Below are 26,230 nucleotides of genomic sequence, written 5' to 3'. Positions count from 1 at the left end.
TTTCATTTTTCGGGTATACCCCCCCCGTATCGAATTTTTTCACCAAAAATTGATTTTTTCGAAATCAAACTAAGTATACCAGCGTCTTAATTGGGTCACCTAGATTACGAAAACACCGGGTTATAACAGGATCCGAGCAGAAACAAGGGAATGAGAGCACTTTGAAAATCCTGAAAAAGTCGTTTTCGACGTCCGTTTTTGAGGCCAAAAATGGGCATCAAAAATGCCATATCTCAGCTTCTAGAAGAGCTACGACCTTGCGGATGGTCTCGTTGGATTCACACTGACGAAACTAAGACAAAACCGTTGGAATTATCCCGATAGCTCCCATAGAAGCCGAGATATCGACCTTCAAAGTTTGGGTTTTTTCATTTTTCGGGTATACCCCCCCGTATCGAATTTTTTCACCAAAAATTGAATTTTTTCGAAATCAAACTAAGTATACCAGCGTCTTAATTGGGTCACCTAGATTACGAAAACACCGGGTTATAACAGGATCCGAGCAGAAACAAGGGAATGAGAGCACTTTGAAAATCCTGAAAAAGTCGTTTTCGACGTCCGTTTTTGAGGCCAAAAATGGGCATCAAAAATGCCATATCTCAGCTTCTAAAAGAGCTACGACCTTGCGGATGGTCTCGTTGGATTCACAATGACGAAACTAAGACAAAACCGTTGGAATTATCCCGATAGCTCCCATAGAAGCCGAGATATCGACCTTCAAAGTTTGGGTTTTTTCATTTTTCGGGTATACCCCCCCGTATCGAATTTTTTCACCAAAAATTTATTTTTTTCGAAATCAAACTAAGCATACCAGCGTCTTATTTGGGTCACCTAGATTACGAAAACACCGGGTTATAACAGGATCCGAGCAGAAACAAGGGAATGAGAGCACTTTGAAAATCCTGAAAAAGTCGTTTTCGACGTCCGTTTTTGAGGCCAAAAATGGGCATCAAAAATGCCATATCTCAGCTTCTAGAAGAGCTACGACCTTGCGGATGGTCTCGTTGGATTCACAATGACGAAACTAAGACAAAACCGTTGGAATTATCCCGATAGCTCCCATAGAAGCCGAGATATCGACCTTCAAAGTTTGGGTTTTTTCATTTTTCGGGTATACCCCCCCGTATCGAATTTTTTCACCAAAAATTTATTTTTTTCGAAATCAAACTAAGCATACCAGCGTCTTATTTGGGTCACCTAGATTACGAAAACACCGGGTTATAACAGGATCCGAGCAGAAATAAGGGAATGAGAGCACTTTGAAAATCCTGAAAAAGTCGTTTTCGACGTCCGTTTTTGAGGCCAAAAATGGGCATCAAAAATGCCATATCTCAGCTTCTAGAAGAGCTACGACCTTGCGGATGGTCTCGTTGGATTCACAATGACGAAACTAAGACAAAACCGTTGGAATTATCCCGATAGCTTCCATAGAAGCCGAGATATCGACCTTCAAAGTTTGGGTTTTTTCATTTTTCGGGTATACCCCCCCGTATCGAATTTTTTCACCAAAAATTGATTTTTTTCGAAATCAAACTAAGCATACCAGCGTCTTAATTGGGTCACCTAGATTACGAAAACACCGGGTTATAACAGGATCCGAGCAGAAATAAGGGAATGAGAGCACTTTGAAAATCCTGAAAAAGTCGTTTTCGACGTCCGTTTTTGAGGCCAAAAATGGGCATCAAAAATGCCATATCTCAGCTTCTAGAAGAGCTACGACCTTGCGGATGGTCTCGTTGGATTCACAATGACGAAACTAAGACAAAACCGTTGGAATTATCCCGATAGCTTCCATAGAAGCCGAGATATCGACCTTCAAAGTTTGGGTTTTTTCATTTTTCGGGTATACCCCCCCCGTATCGAATTTTTTCACCAAAAATTGATTTTTTTTCGAAATCAAACTAAGTATACCAGCGTCTTAATTGGGTCACCTAGATTACGAAAACACCGGGTTATAACAGGATCCGAGCAGAAACAAGGGAATGAGAGCACTTTGAAAATCCTGAAAAAGTCGTTTTCGACGTCCGTTTTTGAGGCCAAAAATGGGCATCAAAAATGCCATATCTCAGCTTCTAGAAGAGCTACGACCTTGCGGATGGTCTCGTTGGATTCACAATGACGAAACTAAGACAAAACCGTTGGAATTATCCCGATAGCTCCCATAGAAGCCGAGATATCGACCTTCAAAGTTTGGGTTTTTTCATTTTTCGGGTATACCCCCCCCGTATCGAATTTTTTCACCAAAAATTGATTTTTTTTCGAAATCAAACTAAGTATACCAGCGTCTTAATTGGGTCACCTAGATTACGAAAACACCGGGTTATAACAGGATCCGAGCAGAAATAAGGGAATGAGAGCACTTTGAAAATCCTGAAAAAGTCGTTTTCGACGTCAGTTTTTGAGGCCAAAAATGGGCATCAAAAATGCCATATCTCAGCTTCTAGAAGAGCTACGACCTTGCGGATGGTCTCGTTGGATTCACAATGACGAAACTAAGACAAAACCGTTGGAATTATCCCGATAGCTCCCATAGAAGCCGAGATATCGACCTTCAAAGTTTGGGTTTTTTCATTTTTCGGGTATACCCCCCCGTATCGAATTTTTTCACCAAAAATTGATTTTTTTCGAAATCAAACTAAGCATACCAGCGTCTTATTTGGGTCACCTAGATTACGAAAACACCGGGTTATAACAGGATCCGAGCAGAAACAAGGGAATGAGAGCACTTTGAAAATCCTGAAAAAGTCGTTTTCGACGTCCGTTTTTGAGGCCAAAAATGGGCATCAAAAATGCCATATCTCAGCTTCTAGAAGAGCTACGACCTTGCGGATGGTCTCGTTGGATTCACAATGACGAAACTAAGACAAAACCGTTGGAATTATCCCGATAGCTCCCATAGAAGCCGAGATATCGACCTTCAAAGTTTGGGTTTTTTCATTTTTCGGGTATACCCCCCCGTATCGAATTTTTTCACCAAAAATTGATTTTTTTCGAAATCAAACTAAGTATACCAGCGTCTTAATTGGGTCACCTAGATTACGAAAACACCGGGTTATAACAGGATCCGAGCAGAAACAAGGGAATGAGAGCACTTTGAAAATCCTGAAAAAGTCGTTTTCGACGTCCGTTTTTGAGGCCAAAAATGGGCATCAAAAATGCCATATCTCAGCTTCTAGAAGAGCTACGACCTTGCGGATGGTCTCGTTGGATTCACAATGACGAAACTAAGACAAAACCGTTGGAATTATCCCGATAGCTCCCATAGAAGCCGAGATATCGACCTTCAAAGTTTGGGTTTTTTCATTTTTCGGGTATACCCCCCCGTATCGAATTTTTTCACCAAAAATTGATTTTTTTCGAAATCAAACTAAGCATACCAGCGTCTTATTTGGGTCACCTAGATTACGAAAACACCGGGTTATAACAGGATCCGAGCAGAAATAAGGGAATGAGAGCACTTTGAAAATCCTGAAAAAGTCGTTTTCGACGTCAGTTTTTGAGGCCAAAAATGGGCATCAAAAATGCCATATCTCAGCTTCTAGAAGAGCTACGACCTTGCGGATGGTCTTGTTAGATTCACAATGACGAAACTAAGACAAAACCGTTGGAATTATCCCGATAGCTCCCATAGAAGCCGAGATATCGACCTTCAAAGTTTGGGTTTTTTCATTTTTCGGGTATACCCCCCCGTATCGAATTTTTTCACCAAAAATTGATTTTTTTCGAAATCAAACTAAGCATACCAGCGTCTTATTTGGGTCACCTAGATTACGAAAACACCGGGTTATAACAGGATCCGAGCAGAAATAAGGGAATGAGAGCACTTTGAAAATCCTGAAAAAGTCGTTTTCGACGTCAGTTTTTGAGGCCAAAAATGGGCATCAAAAATGCCATATCTCAGCTTCTAGAAGAGCTACGACCTTGCGGATGGTCTTGTTAGATTCACAATGACGAAACTAAGACAAAACCGTTGGAATTATCCCGATAGCTCCCATAGAAGCCGAGATATCGACCTTCAAAGTTTGGGTTTTTTCATTTTTCGGGTATACCCCCCCGTATCGAATTTTTTCACCAAAAATTGATTTTTTTCGAAATCAAACTAAGTATACCAGCGTCTTAATTGGGTCACCTAGATTACGAAAACACCGGGTTATAACAGGATCCGAGCAGAAACAAGGGAATGAGAGCACTTTGAAAATCCTGAAAAAGTCGTTTTCGACGTCCGTTTTTGAGGCCAAAAATGGGCATCAAAAATGCCATATCTCAGCTTCTAGAAGAGCTACGACCTTGCGGATGGTCTCGTTGGATTCACAATGACGAAACTAAGACAAAACCGTTGTAATTATCCCGATAGCTCCCATAGAAGCCGAGATATCGACCTTCAAAGTTTGGGTTTTTTCATTTTTCGGGTATACCCCCCCGTATCGAATTTTTTCACCAAAAATTGATTTTTTTCGAAATCAAACTAAGTATACCAGCGTCTTAATTGGGTCACCTAGATTACGAAAACACCGGGTTATAACAGGATCCGAGCAGAAACAAGGGAATGAGAGCACTTTGAAAATCCTGAAAAAGTCGTTTTCGACGTCCGTTTTTGAGGCCAAAAATGGGCATCAAAAATGCCATATCTCAGCTTCTAGAAGAGCTACGACCTTGCGGATGGTCTCGTTGGATTCACAATGACGAAACTAAGACAAAACCGTTGGAATTATCCCGATAGCTCCCATAGAAGCCGAGATATCGACCTTCAAAGTTTGGGTTTTTTCATTTTTCGGGTATACCCCCCCGTATCGAATTTTTTCACCAAAAATTGATTTTTTTCGAAATCAAACTAAGTATACCAGCGTCTTAATTGGGTCACCTAGATTACGAAAACACCGGGTTATAACAGGATCCGAGCAGAAACAAGGGAATGAGAGCACTTTGAAAATCCTGAAAAAGTCGTTTTCGACGTCCGTTTTTGAGGCCAAAAATGGGCATCAAAAATGCCATATCTCAGCTTCTAGAAGAGCTACGACCTTGCGGATGGTCTCGTTGGATTCACAATGACGAAACTAAGACAAAACCGTTGGAATTATCCCGATAGCTCCCATAGAAGCCGAGATATCGACCTTCAAAGTTTGGGTTTTTTCATTTTTCGGGTATACCCCCCCGTATCGAATTTTTTCACCAAAAATTGATTTTTTTCGAAATCAAACTAAGCATACCAGCGTCTTATTTGGGTCACCTAGATTACGAAAACACCGGGTTATAACAGGATCCGAGCAGAAATAAGGGAATGAGAGCACTTTGAAAATCCTGAAAAAGTCGTTTTCGACGTCAGTTTTTGAGGCCAAAAATGGGCATCAAAAATGCCATATCTCAGCTTCTAGAAGAGCTACGACCTTGCGGATGGTCTCGTTGGATTCACAATGACGAAACTAAGACAAAACCGTTGGAATTATCCCGATAGCTCCCATAGAAGCCGAGATATCGACCTTCAAAGTTTGGGTTTTTTCATTTTTCGGGTATACCCCCCCGTATCGAATTTTTTCACCAAAAATTGATTTTTTTCGAAATCAAACTAAGCATACCAGCGTCTTATTTGGGTCACCTAGATTACGAAAACACCGGGTTATAACAGGATCCGAGCAGAAATAAGGGAATGAGAGCACTTTGAAAATCCTGAAAAAGTCGTTTTCGACGTCAGTTTTTGAGGCCAAAAATGGGCATCAAAAATGCCATATCTCAGCTTCTAGAAGAGCTACGACCTTGCGGATGGTCTCGTTGGATTCACAATGTCGAAACTAAGACAAAACCGTTGGAATTATCCCGATAGCTCCCATAGAAGCCGAGATATCGACCTTCAAAGTTTGGGTTTTTTCATTTTTCGGGTATACCCCCCCGTATCGAATTTTTTCACCAAAAATTGATTTTTTTCGAAATCAAACTAAGTATACCAGCGTCTTAATTGGGTCACCTAGATTACGAAAACACCGGGTTATAACAGGATCCGAGCAGAAATAAGGGAATGAGAGCACTTTGAAAATCCTGAAAAAGTCGTTTTCGACGTCCGTTTTTGAGGCCAAAAATGGGCATCAAAAATGCCATATCTCAGCTTCTAGAAGAGCTACGACCTTGCGGATGGTCTCGTTGGATTCACAATGACGAAACTAAGACAAAACCGTTGGAATTATCCCGATAGCTCCCATAGAAGCCGAGATATCGACCTTCAAAGTTTGGGTTTTTTCATTTTTCGGGTATACCCCCCCGTATCGAATTTTTTCACCAAAAATTGATTTTTTTCGAAATCAAACTAAGCATACCAGCGTCTTATTTGGGTCACCTAGATTACGAAAACACCGGGTTATAACAGGATCCGAGCAGAAATAAGGGAATGAGAGCACTTTGAAAATCCTGAAAAAGTCGTTTTCGACGTCAGTTTTTGAGGCCAAAAATGGGCATCAAAAATGCCATATCTCAGCTTCTAGAAGAGCTACGACCTTGCGGATGGTCTCGTTGGATTCACAATGACGAAACTAAGACAAAACCGTTGGAATTATCCCGATAGCTCCCATAGAAGCCGAGATATCGACCTTCAAAGTTTGGGTTTTTTCATTTTTCGGGTATACCCCCCCGTATCGAATTTTTTCACCAAAAATTGATTTTTTTCGAAATCAAACTAAGTATACCAGCGTCTTAATTGGGTCACCTAGATTACGAAAACACCGGGTTATAACAGGATCCGAGCAGAAACAAGGGAATGAGAGCACTTTGAAAATCCTGAAAAAGTCGTTTTCGACGTCCGTTTTTGAGGCCAAAAATGGGCATCAAAAATGCCATATCTCAGCTTCTAGAAGAGCTACGACCTTGCGGATGGTCTCGTTGGATTCACAATGACGAAACTAAGACAAAACCGTTGGAATTATCCCGATAGCTCCCATAGAAGCCGAGATATCGACCTTCAAAGTTTGGGTTTTTTCATTTTTCGGGTATACCCCCCCGTATCGAATTTTTTCACCAAAAATTGATTTTTTTCGAAATCAAACTAAGCATACCAGCGTCTTATTTGGGTCACCTAGATTACGAAAACACCGGGTTATAACAGGATCCGAGCAGAAATAAGGGAATGAGAGCACTTTGAAAATCCTGAAAAAGTCGTTTTCGACGTCAGTTTTTGAGGCCAAAAATGGGCATCAAAAATGCCATATCTCAGCTTCTAGAAGAGCTACGACCTTGCGGATGGTCTCGTTGGATTCACAATGTCGAAACTAAGACAAAACCGTTGGAATTATCCCGATAGCTCCCATAGAAGCCGAGATATCGACCTTCAAAGTTTGGGTTTTTTCATTTTTCGGGTATACCCCCCCGTATCGAATTTTTTCACCAAAAATTGATTTTTTTCGAAATCAAACTAAGTATACCAGCGTCTTAATTGGGTCACCTAGATTACGAAAACACCGGGTTATAACAGGATCCGAGCAGAAACAAGGGAATGAGAGCACTTTGAAAATCCTGAAAAAGTCGTTTTCGACGTCCGTTTTTGAGGCCAAAAATGGGCATCAAAAATGCCATATCTCAGCTTCTAGAAGAGCTACGACCTTGCGGATGGTCTCGTTGGATTCACAATGACGAAACTAAGACAAAACCGTTGGAATTATCCCGATAGCTCCCATAGAAGCCGAGATATCGACCTTCAAAGTTTGGGTTTTTTCATTTTTCGGGTATACCCCCCCGTATCGAATTTTTTCACCAAAAATTGATTTTTTTCGAAATCAAACTAAGTATACCAGCGTCTTAATTGGGTCACCTAGATTACGAAAACACCGGGTTATAACAGGATCCGAGCAGAAATAAGGGAATGAGAGCACTTTGAAAATCCTGAAAAAGTCGTTTTCGACGTCAGTTTTTGAGGCCAAAAATGGGCATCAAAAATGCCATATCTCAGCTTCTAGAAGAGCTACGACCTTGCGGATGGTCTCGTTGGATTCACAATGACGAAACTAAGACAAAACCGTTGGAATTATCCCGATAGCTCCCATAGAAGCCGAGATATCGACCTTCAAAGTTTGGGTTTTTTCATTTTTCGGGTATACCCCCCCGTATCGAATTTTTTCACCAAAAATTGATTTTTTTCGAAATCAAACTAAGTATACCAGCGTCTTAATTGGGTCACCTAGATTACGAAAACACCGGGTTATAACAGGATCCGAGCAGAAATAAGGGAATGAGAGCACTTTGAAAATCCTGAAAAAGTCGTTTTCGACGTCAGTTTTTGAGGCCAAAAATGGGCATCAAAAATGCCATATCTCAGCTTCTAGAAGAGCTACGACCTTGCGGATGGTCTCGTTGGATTCACAATGACGAAACTAAGACAAAACCGTTGGAATTATCCCGATAGCTCCCATAGAAGCCGAGATATCGACCTTCAAAGTTTGGGTTTTTTCATTTTTCGGGTATACCCCCCCGTATCGAATTTTTTCACCAAAAATTGATTTTTTTCGAAATCAAACTAAGTATACCAGCGTCTTAATTGGGTCACCTAGATTACGAAAACACCGGGTTATAACAGGATCCGAGCAGAAATAAGGGAATGAGAGCACTTTGAAAATCCTGAAAAAGTCGTTTTCGACGTCCGTTTTTGAGGCCAAAAATGGGCATCAAAAATGCCATATCTCAGCTTCTAGGAGAGCTACGACCTTGCGGATGGTCTCGTTGGATTCACAATGACGAAACTAAGACAAGACCGTTGGAATTATCCCGATAGCTCCCATAGAAGCCGAGATATCGACCTTCAAAGTTTGGGTTTTTTCATTTTTCGGGTATACCCCCCCGTATCGAATTTTTTCACCAAAAATTGATTTTTTTCGAAATCAAACTAAGCATACCAGCGTCTTATTTGGGTCACCTAGATTACGAAAACACCGGGTTATAACAGGATCCGAGCAGAAATAAGGGAATGAGAGCACTTTGAAAATCCTGAAAAAGTCGTTTTCGACGTCCGTTTTTGAGGCCAAAAATGGGCATCAAAAATGCCATATCTCAGCTTCTAAAAGAGCTACGACCTTGCGGATGGTCTCGTTGGATTCACAATGACGAAACTAAGACAAAACCGTTGGAATTATCCCGATAGCTCCCATAGAAGCCGAGATATCGACCTTCAAAGTTTGGGTTTTTTCATTTTTCGGGTATACCCCCCCGTATCGAATTTTTTCACCAAAAATTGATTTTTTTCGAAATCAAACTAAGTATACCAGCGTCTTAATTGGGTCACCTAGATTACGAAAACACCGGGTTATAACAGGATCCGAGCAGAAACAAGGGAATGAGAGCACTTTGAAAATCCTGAAAAAGTCGTTTTCGACGTCAGTTTTTGAGGCAAAAAATGGGCATCAAAAATGCCATATCTCAGCTTCTAGAAGAGCTACGACCTTGCGGATGGTCTCGTTGGATTCACAATGACGAAACTAAGACAAAACCGTTGGAATTATCCCGATAGCTCCCATAGAAGCCGAGATATCGACCTTCAAAGTTTGGGTTTTTTCATTTTTCGGGTATACCCCCCCGTATCGAATTTTTTCACCAAAAATTGATTTTTTTCGAAATCAAACTAAGCATACCAGCGTCTTATTTGGGTCACCTAGATTACGAAAACACCGGGTTATAACAGGATCCGAGCAGAAACAAGGGAATGAGAGCACTCTGAAAATCCTAAAAAAGTCGTTTTCGACGTCCGTTTTTGAGGCCAAAAATGGGCATCAAAAATGCCATATCTCAGCTTCTAGAAGAGCTACGACCTTGCGGATGGTCTCGTTGGATTCACAATGACGAAACTAAGACAAAACCGTTAGAATTATCCCGATAGCTCCCATAGAAGCCGAGATATCGACCTTCAAAGTTTGGGTTTTTTCATTTTTCGGGTATACCCCCCCGTATCGAATTTTTTCACCAAAAATTGATTTTTTTCGAAATCAAACTAAGTATACCAGCGTCTTAATTGGGTCACCTAGATTACGAAAACACCGGGTTATAACAGGATCCGAGCAGAAATAAGGGAATGAGAGCACTTTGAAAATCCTGAAAAAGTCGTTTTCGACGTCAGTTTTTGAGGCCAAAAATGGGCATCAAAAATGCCATATCTCAGCTTCTAGAAGAGCTACGACCTTGCGGATGGTCTCGTTGGATTCACAATGACGAAACTAAGACAAAACCGTTGGAATTATCCCGATAGCTCCCATAGAAGCCGAGATATCGACCTTCAAAGTTTGGGTTTTTTCATTTTTCGGGTATACCCCCCCGTATCGAATTTTTTCACCAAAAATTGATTTTTTTCGAAATCAAACTAAGTATACCAGCGTCTTAATTGGGTCACCTAGATTACGAAAACACCGGGTTATAACAGGATCCGAGCAGAAATAAGGGAATGAGAGCACTTTGAAAATCCTGAAAAAGTCGTTTTCGACGTCCGTTTTTGAGGCCAAAAATGGGCATCAAAAATGCCATATCTCAGCTTCTAGGAGAGCTACGACCTTGCGGATGGTCTCGTTGGATTCACAATGACGAAACTAAGACAAAACCGTTGGAATTATCCCGATAGCTCCCATAGAAGCCGAGATATCGACCTTCAAAGTTTGGGTTTTTTCATTTTTCGGGTATACCCCCCCGTATCGAATTTTTTCACCAAAAATTGATTTTTTTCGAAATCAAACTAAGCATACCAGCGTCTTATTTGGGTCACCTAGATTACGAAAACACCGGGTTATAACAGGATCCGAGCAGAAATAAGGGAATGAGAGCACTTTGAAAATCCTGAAAAAGTCGTTTTCGACGTCCGTTTTTGAGGCCAAAAATGGGCATCAAAAATGCCATATCTCAGCTTCTAAAAGAGCTACGACCTTGCGGATGGTCTCGTTGGATTCACAATGACGAAACTAAGACAAAACCGTTGGAATTATCCCGATAGCTCCCATAGAAGCCGAGATATCGACCTTCAAAGTTTGGGTTTTTTCATTTTTCGGGTATACCCCCCCGTATCGAATTTTTTCACCAAAAATTGATTTTTTTCGAAATCAAACTAAGTATACCAGCGTCTTAATTGGGTCACCTAGATTACGAAAACACCGGGTTATAACAGGATCCGAGCAGAAACAAGGGAATGAGAGCACTTTGAAAATCCTGAAAAAGTCGTTTTCGACGTCAGTTTTTGAGGCAAAAAATGGGCATCAAAAATGCCATATCTCAGCTTCTAGAAGAGCTACGACCTTGCGGATGGTCTCGTTGGATTCACAATGACGAAACTAAGACAAAACCGTTGGAATTATCCCGATAGCTCCCATAGAAGCCGAGATATCGACCTTCAAAGTTTGGGTTTTTTCATTTTTCGGGTATACCCCCCCGTATCGAATTTTTTCACCAAAAATTGATTTTTTTCGAAATCAAACTAAGCATACCAGCGTCTTATTTGGGTCACCTAGATTACGAAAACACCGGGTTATAACAGGATCCGAGCAGAAACAAGGGAATGAGAGCACTCTGAAAATCCTAAAAAAGTCGTTTTCGACGTCCGTTTTTGAGGCCAAAAATGGGCATCAAAAATGCCATATCTCAGCTTCTAGAAGAGCTACGACCTTGCGGATGGTCTCGTTGGATTCACAATGACGAAACTAAGACAAAACCGTTAGAATTATCCCGATAGCTCCCATAGAAGCCGAGATATCGACCTTCAAAGTTTGGGTTTTTTCATTTTTCGGGTATACCCCCCCGTATCGAATTTTTTCACCAAAAATTGATTTTTTTCGAAATCAAACTAAGCATACCAGCGTCTTATTTGGGTCACCTAGATTACGAAAACACCGGGTTATAACAGGATCCGAGCAGAAATAAGGGAATGAGAGCACTTTGAAAATCCTGAAAAAGTCGTTTTCGACGTCAGTTTTTGAGGCAAAAAATGGGCATCAAAAATGCCATATCTCAGCTTCTAGAAGAGCTACGACCTTGCGGATGGTCTCGTTGGATTCACAATGACGAAACTAAGACAAAACCGTTGGAATTATCCCGATAGCTCCCATAGAAGCCGAGATATCGACCTTCAAAGTTTGGGTTTTTTCATTTTTCGGGTATACCCCCCCGTATCGAATTTTTTCACCAAAAATTGATTTTTTTCGAAATCAAACTAAGCATACCAGCGTCTTATTTGGGTCACCTAGATTACGAAAACACCGGGTTATAACAGGATCCGAGCAGAAATAAGGGAATGAGAGCACTTTGAAAATCCTGAAAAAGTCGTTTTCGACGTCCGTTTTTGAGGCCAAAAATGGGCATCAAAAATGCCATATCTCAGCTTCTAGAAGAGCTACGACCTTGCGGATGGTCTCGTTGGATTCACAATGACGAAACTAAGACAAAACCGTTGGAATTATCCCGATAGCTTCGATAGAAGCCGAGATATCGACCTTCAAAGTTTGGGTTTTTTCATTTTTCGGGTATACCCCCCCGTATCGAATTTTTTCACCAAAAATTGATTTTTTTCGAAATCAAACTAAGTATACCAGCGTCTTAATTGGGTCACCTAGATTACGAAAACACCGGGTTATAACAGGATCCGAGCAGAAATAAGGGAATGAGAGCACTTTGAAAATCCTGAAAAAGTCGTTTTCGACGTCCGTTTTTGAGGCCAAAAATGGGCATCAAAAATGCCATATCTCAGCTTCTAGAAGAGCTACGACCTTGCGGATGGTCTCGTTGGATTCACAATGACGAAACTAAGACAAAACCGTTGGAATTATCCCGATAGCTCCCATAGAAGCCGAGATATCGACCTTCAAAGTTTGGGTTTTTTCATTTTTCGGGTATACCCCCCCGTATCGAATTTTTTCACCAAAAATTGATTTTTTTCGAAATCAAACTAAGTATACCAGCGTCTTAATTGGGTCACCTAGATTACGAAAACACCGGGTTATAACAGGATCCGAGCAGAAACAAGGGAATGAGAGCACTTTGAAAATCCTGAAAAAGTCGTTTTCGACGTCCGTTTTTGAGGCCAAAAATGGGCATCAAAAATGCCATATCTCAGCTTCTAGAAGAGCTACGACCTTGCGGATGGTCTCGTTGGATTCACAATGACGAAACTAAGACAAAACCGTTGGAATTATCCCGATAGCTCCCATAGAAGCCGAGATATCGACCTTCAAAGTTTGGGTTTTTTCATTTTTCGGGTATACCCCCCCGTATCGAATTTTTTCACCAAAAATTGATTTTTTTCGAAATCAAACTAAGTATACCAGCGTCTTAATTGGGTCACCTAGATTACGAAAACACCGGGTTATAACAGGATCCGAGCAGAAACAAGGGACTGAGAGCACTTTGAAAATCCTGAAAAAGTCGTTTTCGACGTCCGGTTTTGAGGCCAAAAATGGGCATCAAAAATGCCATATCTCAGCTTCTAGAAGAGCTACGACCTTGCGGATGGTCTCGTTGGATTCACAATGACGAAACTAAGACAAAACCGTTGGAATTATCCCGATAGCTCCCATAGAAGCCGAGATATCGACCTTCAAAGTTTGGGTTTTTTCATTTTTCGGGTATACCCCCCCGTATCGAATTTTTTCACCAAAAATTGATTTTTTTCGAAATCAAACTAAGCATACCAGCGTCTTATTTGGGTCACCTAGATTACGAAAACACCGGGTTATAACAGGATCCGAGCAGAAATAAGGGAATGAGAGCACTTTGAAAATCCTGAAAAAGTCGTTTTCGACGTCAGTTTTTAAGGCCAAAAATGGGCATCAAAAATGCCATATCTCAGCTTCTAGAAGAGCTACGACCTTGCGGATGGTCTTGTTGGATTCACAATGACGAAACTAAGACAAAACCGTTGGAATTATCCCGATAGCTCCCATAGAAGCCGAGATATCGACCTTCAAAGTTTGGGTTTTTTCATTTTTCGGGTATACCCCCCCGTATCGAATTTTTTCACCAAAAATTGATTTTTTTCGAAATCAAACTAAGTATACCAGCGTCTTAATTGGGTCACCTAGATTACGAAAACACCGGGTTATAACAGGATCCGAGCAGAAACAAGGGAATGAGAGCACTTTGAAAATCCTGAAAAAGTCGTTTTCGACGTCCGTTTTTGAGGCCAAAAATGGGCATCAAAAATGCCATATCTCAGCTTCTAGAAGAGCTACGACCTTGCGGATGGTCTCGTTGGATTCACAATGACGAAACTAAGACAAAACCGTTGGAATTATCCCGATAGCTCCCATAGAAGCCGAGATATCGACCTTCAAAGTTTGGGTTTTTTCATTTTTCGGGTATACCCCCCCGTATCGATTTTTTCCACCAAAAATTGATTTTTTTCGAAATCAAACTGAGTATACCAGCGTCTTAATTGGGTCACCTAGATTACGAAAACACCGGGTTATAACAGGATCCGAGCAGAAACAAGGGAATGAGAGCACTTTGAAAATCCTGAAAAAGTCGTTTTCGACGTCCGTTTTTGAGGCCAAAAATGGGCATCAAAAATGCCATATCTCAGCTTCTAGACGAGCTACGACCTTGCGGATGGTCTCGTTGGATTCACAATGACGAAACTAAGATAAAACCGTTGGAATTATTCCGATAGCTCCCATAGAAGCCGAGATATCGACCTTCAAAGTTCGGGTTTTTTCATTTTTCGGGTATACCCCCCCGTATCGATTTTTTCCACCAAAAATTGATTTTTTTCGAAATCAAACTGAGTATACCAGCGTCTTAATTGGGTCACCTAGATTACGAAAACACCGGGTTATAACAGGATCCGAGCAGAAACAAGGGAATGAGAGCACTTTGAAAATCCTGAAAAAGTCGTTTTCGACGTCCGTTTTTGAGGCCAAAAATGGGCATCAAAAATGCCATATCTCAGCTTCTAGACGAGCTACGACCTTGCGGATGGTCTCGTTGGATTCACAATGACGAAACTAAGATAAAACCGTTGGAATTATTCCGATAGCTCCCATAGAAGCCGAGATATCGACCTTCAAAGTTCGGGTTTTTTCATTTTTCGGGTATACCCCCCCGTATCGATTTTTTCCACCAAAAATTGATTTTTTTCGAAATCAAACTGAGTATACCAGCGTCTTAATTGGGTCACCTAGATTACGAAAACACCGGGTTATAACAGGATCCGAGCAGAAACAAGGGAATGAGAGCACTTTGAAAATCCTGAAAAAGTCGTTTTCGACGTCCGTTTTTGAGTCACCATTTAGTTGGTCTTCTTTTCTTCTTCTTCAAGATAAGTTTCTTTTTAATAATACAAACAGCAGCAAGTCCTATAGTAGCAGTAGTTCTTCTTCTTCATCAATATCCATTTCTTCTTTGTTTTAATTCCATGCAGGAGACTTTTTCGCGACGGTTAACAAGACGTGGACCGAATGGACCAAAATATTTGAGCGTCAAAATGCAATCATGTGTGGCGTGAAAGGGGACCTCAATAAAATCGAGTTTATCGATGAAGTAATACTCTATACGTTGGAACTCAATAGTTCCCTACATAATACCACCGTTAGGGTTGATAGTGTTATTCTATTATTAAGGGCATTATTGTAGGCCTCGGCCTGAGGGGTCATTTCTATTATTTATGGGAAACGTCTGACAAAATGTAATTTTTTCTTTCCACACTGCACTAATTGTATTCATTGCTTTCCATCAACTTTAGTTTTATGGCTCATTGCACCTGGCGTAATGGGCTTCGACCAAATACAACCGTAATTAGTATTGGAACCAAAAAAACGATCTTATTATATAGAATTCTAACGCATTCGACGCAAAAAGAAACAAAAGGGGGGTGTAAATGTAATCGAAGACTTGTGTGAATCATCCTTTCATGACCACCTAGAGGGACGTAACCTTAATAAGGGTTTTCTTTTATTTTCCAACATAAGAGAGGGCACAAGAGGGAAATTGGTTTGGCCCTCAGAGGACGACACGTGATTTTATTTGCTGATGCGTCTCTGTTTGATTGGTCGTGGTAAATAAATGTTAATAGTAAATATATTTATTTTCATAACTTAATATTATATAGCATACATTCAAGGCAATTTTGTTGAGATTATTTCGAGTCGGTTTCGTCATCCTCTAGGGACCTGCTCTCCCACTCTTCAGATTCCGCGATTTTGTTTAGTAACCTCTCGTTTTCCTCCACTAAAGCTTCAATTGTAATACGGTTTTTCTGTAAAAATCAAAATTCAAAAAATCCTTTTAAAGTGCATTATATGCCCTCACATTTATGGTCTCTTTATATTTATTATGAATCTCCTCATTGGTGGACACCGCCAGATTCACTTTCTTCTGTGCAGCCTTAGGCGCGACATACGATAACCCGATAATAGAGTTCAACTTCCTGTTTTGGTTAATTTCACTCTGTAAACTCTTCCTTAGCTGATTAGTTTCCACCAGTAGGGTGGCGTTCTCATCCACCAAGCGCACCTTATCGAAACTTAACGTGCTGGTATTCTTGGTCGCCTAAAACGATTTCATGTCAACGAATATTCTGATGACAAATGACTCTGTCTCACTTGAGCGTGTAAAGTGGCCACGGTTCTTTCCAAGAAATCACGTTGCCGTAGAAATTCACTCTTTGCCTCGGTGTCCTCCGCTTGGCTCACTTCAAAGTCCTTGTCTGCGTTGTATTTATGATACATTTCCTAAAGATATATTATATAAAATGGTCGCAATTTAATACTTACATAATACACGTCTTACCTTGACAACTTTCTGTAAAACCGGAACGTTCTGGATAAATCCGCTCGCATGATGGATATCCATCCGGATGGCTTGTAGTGCTTTCTTCATCACCCGGTTCTTCTCCATCTCTTTTCGTACTTCGTTGACCGATGCCGTCAACTTGGCGCGACCCTCGGCCATCTGAGTGTCCAAATTTAAAATGACCTTCTGAAGGTTTTCCAGTTCCCGCACCATCTCGTTGATCTGAATCACTTGTTCCTGGATGGTGCGTTCGCGCGGCTCTATTTGCGATTTTAATTCTTTTATCTGAAATGATAGTTATAACTTGGATGGGATTAGATAATGCGGAAAAAAGCACCTTAAAGTCCAGGATAAACTTGAACTTTTCCAGCTCTTGGTTTTTGCTTTTTAATTGAAAAATTCGCTTTTCTTTGTCCTCGATGGTCGCGTCCCGTTCGGTGATTTCCTTCTTTATATCGATTATGTCCTTTTCCAGACCGTTGATTATCGATTTGAACTTGATATGGTCGTTTTCCAGCACGTAGGTTTGATGCTTGTAGTCGTCCGCTTCCTTTTGGGTCGCTGAAATTTATACTCATAAAGCTATAAATTATGAACCTTACGGTTTAAGGTTCCGGCTCTGTCATCATCAATTAATGATATAACAATACGTTTAATACCTAAAAGTTTCTTCTTAATGACAGCAGCCTCTCCTCTCAATTTCACGTTCAGATCCTGTTCCTCTTTGATGTCCTTCTCGTGGGTGCATTTCAGTTCGTAAATTTCCCTGTCGCAATCGTCCTCGATCTGTTGCTTGATCAGCTCGTGTTCTTTTATCAGTTTCACAACTTTCTCTTTAAGCTGAAATTACTTATAAATCTAATATATTTGAGTAATGTCGATCGTAACGCCCGTCACCTCTTCGATATTGTTATCTTTGTCCTTCACTATTTCCAAGAACGAGTTGGTAATCGACTCTTCCGACTCGGCTTTGGCTTTTTTTAAGGCCTCGAAATTCTGCTCGTGTTCTTTTAGCATGCGATTCATTTTTTCTTCAAACCTGGTAATAAACGTATACAGGGTGTTTCAGAACTGTGGGATCAAACTTAACAGTAGAAAACATTTCAGTATAGGGACTCATCATGTCCGGAAAAGTGTCACTACGGCTCTAATGCATTATATTAACACAATATTTGTTGAAAATGTCTTTATCCAACCTGAATACACCGATTGAAATGTCACGCACGATTTCGGCGGACTTGACTAAAAATTAAGTCTGTCTAAGTTCGTGACATCCAATTAAGTCTGTTTCTATTGGAGTTTCGTAGACCAAAGACTTTATATGTCTCCACAGGAAAAAATCGAGCGACCTAGGAGGCCATTAAACTGCTTAACTTATACAGCAAAATAAGCCATCCAGCTGAAACCGCATTTGCTGTCGAACGTTTGTTGGAATATTTTTATGAAGTTCTGGAAGAGTTTTGTCCAATAAACGCCGGTAAATAGGTCCTGGCAAAGTTTACTGAATAAAATACGTATAAATAATAAATAAGAAATAAAAAATGTATTTTATTCAGTAAACTTTGGTCCTGGTAACCGTTCCAGTAGCAGTGGCGAAGCGTACGAGTAGACAAGGTAGACACTGTCTACCCAAAATTATCCAGTTATTTCTCATTAATTTATTATGTAATTATTTCATGTAATTATTGAATTCAAATTTAAAAAAAAAAATAACACAGAATGTAGTCGCTCTTCTTACTATTATTATTATATAGTATCTACTATCTAAACAGCTATATTATCTATCTATCTATAATATCTAAGGCGCGCCCCGCCTATAATATCTATAACGCACCAATTAAATAAAAATGCAGGGCTGACACCCAATTAATGTATACGAGCCCCAGAAAGACACATTGATATTTGTCTTCCGAAATTTGCAGCATCTAATCGAACCATATACGCATCAAGCAGGTGACAGAGGTCCAGCCGCATCAGTATTCAGCCTATTACGTATGCAAAATTTACTCGCGGGAAAGACATTTGAGCTTTTGTCTATCGAAGTCGACCAGCTATTTTATCATGCTCTTGAGGGTTATTGTTAATGGACACGCTTGATCTGGTCGGCCGCAATACATCTTCAGTTTTGTTTTTTGATGAATCTGCATTGTAATTTAATAATTAGTATTTTTATTTTTGGGTGTATAGAAAAAATTTTTTTAGTGGATATTTTAGGAGTTATTTATGAACGACTGTTTGATATTGGCAATTGTATTTTAGTTGTGTTTTTTTTGTAAGTAGTATTTATTTTTATCTATCTATCTTTTTATGCTAGTAGTAATTATTTTTTTCTTTTTTATATCACTACATATTTTTCTCTTTGAGTTAATATTTCATGTGCTTTCATTCTCTATTTCATTAAAGTAAATAATATTGAATACACATTTTTTTCTAAATAACAATTTTTATTGTTTGTCTACCCGAAAGAAAAGTTGACGCTTCGCCACTGTCCAGTAGAGGGCCCAATGGCCCAATTAAATAATCACGAACATTGCCTGTCCATATAACGTTGCTGATGGTTTCTACGAAAAATTGCATGGGGATTTTCTTCGTCCCAAACATGGATATTCCTGCTAGAAAAAGGCTTCATCGGTCCCGGAAGCCATTGACAAAATTAAACTCTACCTAGGCATTAGCAACAACTAACTTTTGCTAAATACTTGCAAACTTCACAAATAAGACAGCACGACTAAGGCGATATGAAATGCAGGTACACAATTCTCCCAACAAAATCAAGAACCTCTGTTATCATTTTTAAGGATGGCACACAAGCGCCGATAAATTGTTTAAAATTGTGATGGTATCATGTACAAAAATTAAATGAATTAAATTTCGATTAAAGGCAATTCATCGTCTTTCTAAATTTTAACGCGACATGGGTCCCTATACTCAAACGTTTTCTACTGTTGCACTGAATAACCCCTAGAACCTTAATCTCATAATTCCGGAACACCTTGTATAAGAAGAAAAGTCGAGTGGCACCAACATGCTCACCTCATAAATTTCTTATATTCCACGATCAATTTCTCGTTGTAACTCGCCTCCAGTTTCTGCACGAACAGTTCGTGGTCCGCCTTCATTTTCGCTATTTGACTGTTGATGCTGTTGATCTCCTGGATGTGGTCGCCTTCCATTTGCTAAATTTGGAAAATTTTCAGCACCCCTCAATGATAGCATTAACAAAACCTCAACCTCATTCTTAATCTTTAGCTCCTCAATGGCGTGACAATATTCCGAGTGAATATCTCTCATCTTTAGCGAGTGCAATGCGTCATTTTGCCTCATCTGGTACGAGTGTTCCGTCTCCAATTCCTTCAGTCTTAAATGGAGGTTTTTGATCTGGTCCATTTTGTCCTCGAGGATCTCTCTGGATATCAGGATTTCGCTGGAAGAAGAGATTTCCTTGTCTAGCTTGATCGCTTTCTCTTCGGTGTTTATCAGCTTCCAAAAGCATATTGAGCCGTCTTCGGCACCGCTTATGAGGAAACGGTCATCATACGAGAGATGGAGCTAAATTGAGTCAACGTGTAATAACTATAAAAGGTTTTAAAGCAAGCTTATACCTGCACTATAGTCCTTTTATGCATAATAAACTCGGTGAACTCAGCTTTTTCCAGTAAAGGCACCTTAATGCTATAGATGCTACCCTGGTTTCCTGCCACAAACAGCATGGAGTCCAACTGGGACAAAATGACCGCGTCCAGACCACCAGCAGCGGGAGGAACCAGTACCACATCCCTAAAAACCATATTTACACCCCCTGACACATTATAAATCACTTGCTTCACCTGTAAACGTTTGAATTAATCAGCTCCCTAATGTGTCCATCATTACCCACAGCATAAACCTCTTTTCCGGTCTGCGTGATCGCCACCCCAGTAAAAGGGTTCGATTTTATGATCGTTTCCGATATCCGTGAGGATTCGCACACGTCCCAAACATACACAGCACCCTCTGAGCCGCACGTGGCCAACTGACGGTCGTCTTTGCTCCAGGACATACACTCGATCTGAAATTTTCATCGATTTAAGACCCACACAATCGTAACACAAAGCCCGACTGACATTTCCGTTATGTCCCTTCAAAGTAAACATCAGCTCGAAACTGATGCTCGAATAAATGTGGATAATGGTGCGGTTGGTGCTGGCGAACAAATGGCCCATCCTACTGAAACTGCTCAACTTACAACTCCTGATGCTAAACTCTTTAGTGGTGATCATGTCGTCGATCATGATCGTCATGTAGCGGAGCTTATCGGTGAACCCGATGACGCAGTAGAGTCCCGTGGGATGGAGGGCCACCGAGTATATGTCGTCCTCGAAGTTCTGCACCAGTTCCAGCTCGTTTGTTTCGTAGTTCCAGATTTTTAGGGAACGATCTCTTTTGCCTGCACCAAAGTTTTAGTGAGAAGTTGGACTCGTTAAAGGGACAACAACCCTTACCGGAGGATATACAAATAGGCTTCCATCTACATAGGGACATGCTCCCAATGGGGCCCAAATGCAACGGATAAGCGAATTCGTACATGGGCAACTCTTGTCCCAAGGGACACTCTTGCTGAAGCCAAATTCGGGTGTGGTAGATCTGGGTTTCGTTGCACGTGGCCACGAGACGGTCCTGATTAAAGCCTGATTGATATTTTATCGGTTTATTTGTAAATTAAAATACCTGGGCGGCATTTACTATTATGCAGTTAATGGTGGTCTTAATTTCTTTGGGTCCGTCGTCGTATTCTCTATAAATCGTTTTGTTGGGTATTCGTAGGACGGATCTCTTTCTGAACTTGTGAGGTGTGTCCCTCTCGTACAAATGAATCCGCCCTGTAAAAGTGGTTTTCGGGAACATTTTCGGACGGTTTTGAGTCAGGTGAGTTTACCATTCATAAATCCGAAAGCGAATCCCCTTGGGAAATTATGAATCGATCGAATTTCGTAGTTTTCATCGTCGTCTTCAATGAATTGGACACTGTCTGAGGGTGACTTAAGACTGGTCTGGGAACCTTGCTCTAACCTGTTATTAAATAAATCAATTATTATCGGAACTACATATTAGAGTCTTAAAGATATGAAGATAAAGTATAAAAACAATTCGTATTATTTACGTGAAAGATTATCACAACTTGTACAACATTATCGACAGATAGCACTAGTGTCGTTTGATACCTCACCGAATAAACTGATTGGTTACGCGCAAGAATAAGATTGTTGATCTTATTTCAATTTTATAGAACAAGGTCCCAATCCAAAAAGTGTCGATTTACTATAAGAAGAGTGTTAAAGTGATTTCGTGAAAGTACGTCATAAAAGCAACTAAGTCGTAGCGAGTAAAAATTCAGAGAATAGAGGGACACAAAGTCAATGGTCTCTTTTGAGACTTTGAGACGTCTCTTTTGAGTTTTTATTTTTTTCTGCGAAAACTATTGACTGGAGAGAAAAATGATTATAATAAAAGCTGTTTGGAATGTCAATGCGCATCAGATGCAATAGAAAAATAATTTTTATCTTCAATGGTTTTCCAGAAAATTGGGAAAAACCTTTAAAGAGTTTTCTCAAAAACTGTTGGGAAAATTGGAGTTTTTCTTTCACCACAGGATTACCAAATAAAAACACTACAAATTATGTAGAATAACATTTAGTCGAAAATTTCAAAATAATGGAGCTATGAAGGATTTTTGAAACATGAGCAAATTTTTGGTGAAAACTCGAAAAAAAAATTGAAAATTTTCATTTTTATTTTTTTCTGGGAAAACTATTGACTGGAGAGAAAAATGATTATAATAAAAGCTGTTTGGAATGTCAATGCGCATCAGATGCAATAGAAAAATCATTTTTATCTTCAATGGTTTTCCAGAAAATTGGGAAAAACCTTTAAAGAGTTTTCCAGAGTTTTCTCAAAAACTGTTGGGAAAATTGGAGTTTTTCTTTTACCATAGAATTACCAATTAAAAACACTACAAATTGTGTAGAGTAACATTTAGTCAAAAATTTTAAAATAAAGGAGCTATGAACGATTTTTGAAACATGAGCAAATTTTTGGTGAAACTCGAAAAAAAAATTGAAAATTTTCATTTTTATTTTTTTTCTGGGAAAACTATTGACTCGAAAGAAAAATGATTATAATAAAAGCTGTTTGGAATGTCAATGCGCATCACATGCAATAGAAAAATAATTTTTATCTTCAATGGTTTTCCAGAAAATTGGGAAAAACCTTTAAAGAGTTTTCCAGAGTTTTCTCAAAAACTGTTGGGAAAATTGGAGTTTTTCTTTCACCATAGGATTACCAATTAAAAACACTACAAATTGTGTAGAGTAACATTTAGTCGAAAATTTGAAAATAAAGGAGCTATGAACGATTTTTGAAACATGAGCAAATTTTTGGTGAAAACTCGAAGAAAAAATTGAAAATTTTCATTTTTATTTTTTTCTGGGAAAACTATAGACTGGAAAGAAAAATGATTATAATAAAAGCTGTTTAGAATGTCAATGCGCATCAGATGCAATAGAAAAATAATTTTTATCTTCAATGGTTTTCCAGAAAATTAAGAAAAACCTTTAAAGAGTTTTCTAGAGTTTTCTCAAAAACTGTTGGTAAAATCCTTTAAAAAAGCTCAATAAAACGTTTATGGAAAATGTACCAAAAAAAAGTTATACTCAAATTTCTATCCCAATAAAAAACTGTCAATATTTTGGTTTTTATTTTTTTCCGAGCAAACTATTGGCTGGAGAAAAAACTTGTTATAATAAAAATTGCTTAAAACATCAACGAGCAACAAAAGCAATAAAAAAATAATTTCTATCTTCAATAGATTTCCAGAAAATTGAGAAAAACCTTTAATCAGTTTTCCTGAATTTTCTCAAAAACTATTGGGAAAATTAAAATTTTTCCTTTACCATAGGATTTCTCATTAAAAGCACTACAAATCATGTAGAATAACATTTAGTCATAAATTGAATAATAACCGAGTTATGGACGAATTTTGAATCATCGAACAGGTCTTCAGTGAACCAACAAGTAAACTGTGTTTTAGGTTAGACACTATACGCATGCGCTTTGACAGGTATATTCGCTGTCTGATTCAGGGTTGTACCCGTACAATTCTTGAATGATTCGGGTGAGCTTTTTTTAATGAGTATTCGGGAAATTCCTTGACTGTTATTGTACAAAGAATCCCCGTGTGAATGAATCAAGAGGAAACCCGACTTATGTAATACGTAACCCACAAAAGAAAATTCAAAATGTTTACCATAAGTATTTGTATTAAAAGTCAAAGCATTACCGTCTAAACCTAACGTTTCTGAGCCAGAACTTAAACGAAGACACACGTCTCTTTTGAGACCATTGACTTTGTGTCCCTCTATTCTCTGAATTTTTATTATCAAGAGGTCTCTTTGAGAAAAATGGACTACTTTTTTGAAGTAGCGAGTAAAATTAAAGAAACTATACTGACCAACGTTGATTTTTTGAGTTCCAACGTTCTTCTACAAATGGAGCTATACGTACTTACGAGGACTTATCCTTTTTCGTACTAATGCAACAAACAAAAAAAAAACGTTCTCGAATTAATAAGTGTCAAAAAACCTCCCGGCACTACTACTACTTACTCGTCCTTCAGCTTCATATTGATGACGGGCAAATCCATGGCGTGAAACACGGCCCTGATTTCGCCCGTTTCCAAAATTAAAAGTTTCCCTTTGTTGCTGCCGACCATGAGGCGGTCCTGCGACAACCAGCAGCAGCTGGTGTAAGTCGCCCCGTCGAACTTGTTGTAACCGTATTGTCGCCACGCGTAGTCTACACAGCCCAGGCATCGTAACACCAAATCTCCCACTAGGGCAATTTGGTTCTGGTCGTTTGGATTGCAAGCGATCTAAGAATAATGGAAAGTCTATTCACAGAAAGCCATTTAAAACTTAAGGTATGAAAATATTAATTGTAATTTTTTTAATACATATGCCCTCGGACTATTATGGCGGCTTTAAATCAAAGGAAACGCTTTGCGCATGGCAAAGTTTAGTATGGAGCCTTTGCCATTTCTGTTGTCTCGATGGTGTAAACTGACGAGGCATTAAACAAACTTCTTACCTGCATTACAGTTCCAGTATTGTTGTTATTGTTGGCCCTAGCGAAGCTTTCCAAGCGGCCCTTGTCGCATTTAAAAGAATATAAACTCCAGTCGGGTTCGCCGGTGACCAAAATGATATTTTTCGAATTATAGGTGAAGTCAACCGCGACATATCTGGACGCGATAATCTCTTTATCGGTTGGTAAAGTGAGCGTGCGTTTTTTCCTAAAGGTCTCCGAGTCCCAGAGGGTCGCTATTGGGTACTTATCGGTGGTTTCGACTATCGCGATCAGCTTTCTGCAATTGGTTTTTAATTTTTAGTGTATAAAATTGAGTAAACGAAAACTCACTTGTCGGGACTAAGGGCGATATGAGTCAAATTCTTGCCCTTATCGCTCAACTTAATGAATTTCTGCTTTTTTACGTGGGGATTGTGGACCGTCACCACCGCTCCCACAGGATAAATCACTTCATCGTCGGTTAGAAAGTGTATGTTTCCTTTCACGTTTGTTTCTAGGCCAGCGATTAGACGAGGGACAAGCACCGGCAGCGAGGAGGACGACATTTTAATGAAATTTCAAATTATGAAGTGACATTGAGGCGTTTTGACGTTATTTGGGGTGGGTTTTGATGCCTTCAAGAAAGATTGTTTGATCAATAAGGAGTTTTCAAACGGGGCATCATCAAGAATGTATGCCAGTGACGCACTTATTTCTACTTCTTGAGAGAACTGTATCCATTGCTTGTTTGCTCAATTATTCTTGCACATGCAATCTGGTTTCAGCTCAATAATGGACTTTTGTGACGCCATGTTTTTTAGGTTAAGAGTCAAAAGTATTGTAGCGTTTTTCCCGTTTTTTAGTTATAAATTAAAACAATCGAAAACAATTTATTTACTCACTTATACTATAAAAGACGACAACTAGAAAAAAAACAGGTATTTATTTTCACCCCATTTATTTACTACTATTTATGTCCGATTTAAATCTCGCGCCAATATTCCGAACCAAATTTCGACCGAATTGTCAACTGCCTCACAGCGGCGACGCGGTTCCTTATATACTCGGCTGACCATAATTCCGGAAGATTCGCTGACCTTCGAGACGTCGTGAGGTGGACCACTTGCGTCATTCCGGAATGACGGAAAATCAAGTGGTCTCTCGGCGTTTACAATGTCGTTACATTATTCACGTAATATGAGGTTTGTCTGTTGCGACATACGAGATGTTTTTAATCTACTTTTTTTCTATGTTGCCAATAGGAGCATTTAAAAATTTTTGCATTGAGTTGCTTGTATTGCACTGGCATGCCTAAACTTTAGGCAATTGTGGGGCATTTAAGGACATTTGGGATATAGATTTTCACGTTGTATTTTAGATTCTAGTTTAAAATACAATGTGAGTTTTA

At 39.5% G+C, this 26,230-nt stretch overlaps 1 protein-coding gene across 1 annotated transcript; it reads right to left on the bottom strand.

Annotated features, from left to right (window-relative positions):
* Positions 1-15,996: 15,996 nt before the first annotated feature.
* Positions 15,997-25,423, bottom strand: LOC126746970 (cilia- and flagella-associated protein 57). The gene is made up of 18 exons (XM_050455396.1): positions 25,174-25,423; positions 24,844-25,120; positions 24,363-24,628; positions 21,638-21,771; positions 21,430-21,581; positions 21,204-21,378; positions 20,826-21,148; positions 20,550-20,770; positions 20,325-20,499; positions 19,954-20,271; positions 19,756-19,898; positions 17,620-17,761; positions 17,382-17,562; positions 17,060-17,283; positions 16,720-17,007; positions 16,533-16,661; positions 16,240-16,479; positions 15,997-16,186 (listed from the first exon to the last, which is right to left on the bottom strand). The coding sequence occupies exons 1-18, from the start codon at positions 25,386-25,388 to the stop codon at positions 16,067-16,069; spliced, it is 3,723 nt and encodes a 1,240-aa protein (XP_050311353.1). The 5' UTR covers positions 25,389-25,423; the 3' UTR covers positions 15,997-16,066.
* Positions 25,424-26,230: the final 807 nt, after the last annotated feature.

The sequence above is a fragment of the Anthonomus grandis genome, chromosome 18 (assembly GCF_022605725.1).
Source record: "Anthonomus grandis grandis chromosome 18, icAntGran1.3, whole genome shotgun sequence".
Classification (NCBI taxonomy): domain Eukaryota; kingdom Metazoa; phylum Arthropoda; class Insecta; order Coleoptera; family Curculionidae; genus Anthonomus; species Anthonomus grandis.
The sequence above is the reverse complement of the archived record's forward strand: the minus strand, read 5'-3'. Positions and strand labels throughout refer to the sequence as shown.

What these genes read in the sequence shown, in the direction of transcription:
- LOC126746970 (XM_050455396.1), bottom strand. Translation starts at nt 25,388, where the DNA reads ATGTCGTCCTCCTCGCTGCCGGTGCTTGTCCCTCGTCTAATCGCTGGC. An exon ending in CATTAAGAAGAAACTTTTAG is followed by an intron (nt 17,284 to 17,381) that starts GTATTAAACGTA and finishes TATAAATTTCAG; the next exon opens with CGACCCAAAAGGAAGCGGAC. An exon ending in AATATAAAGAGACCATAAAT is followed by an intron (nt 16,187 to 16,239) that starts GTGAGGGCATAT and finishes TGATTTTTACAG; the next exon opens with AAAAACCGTATTACAATTGA.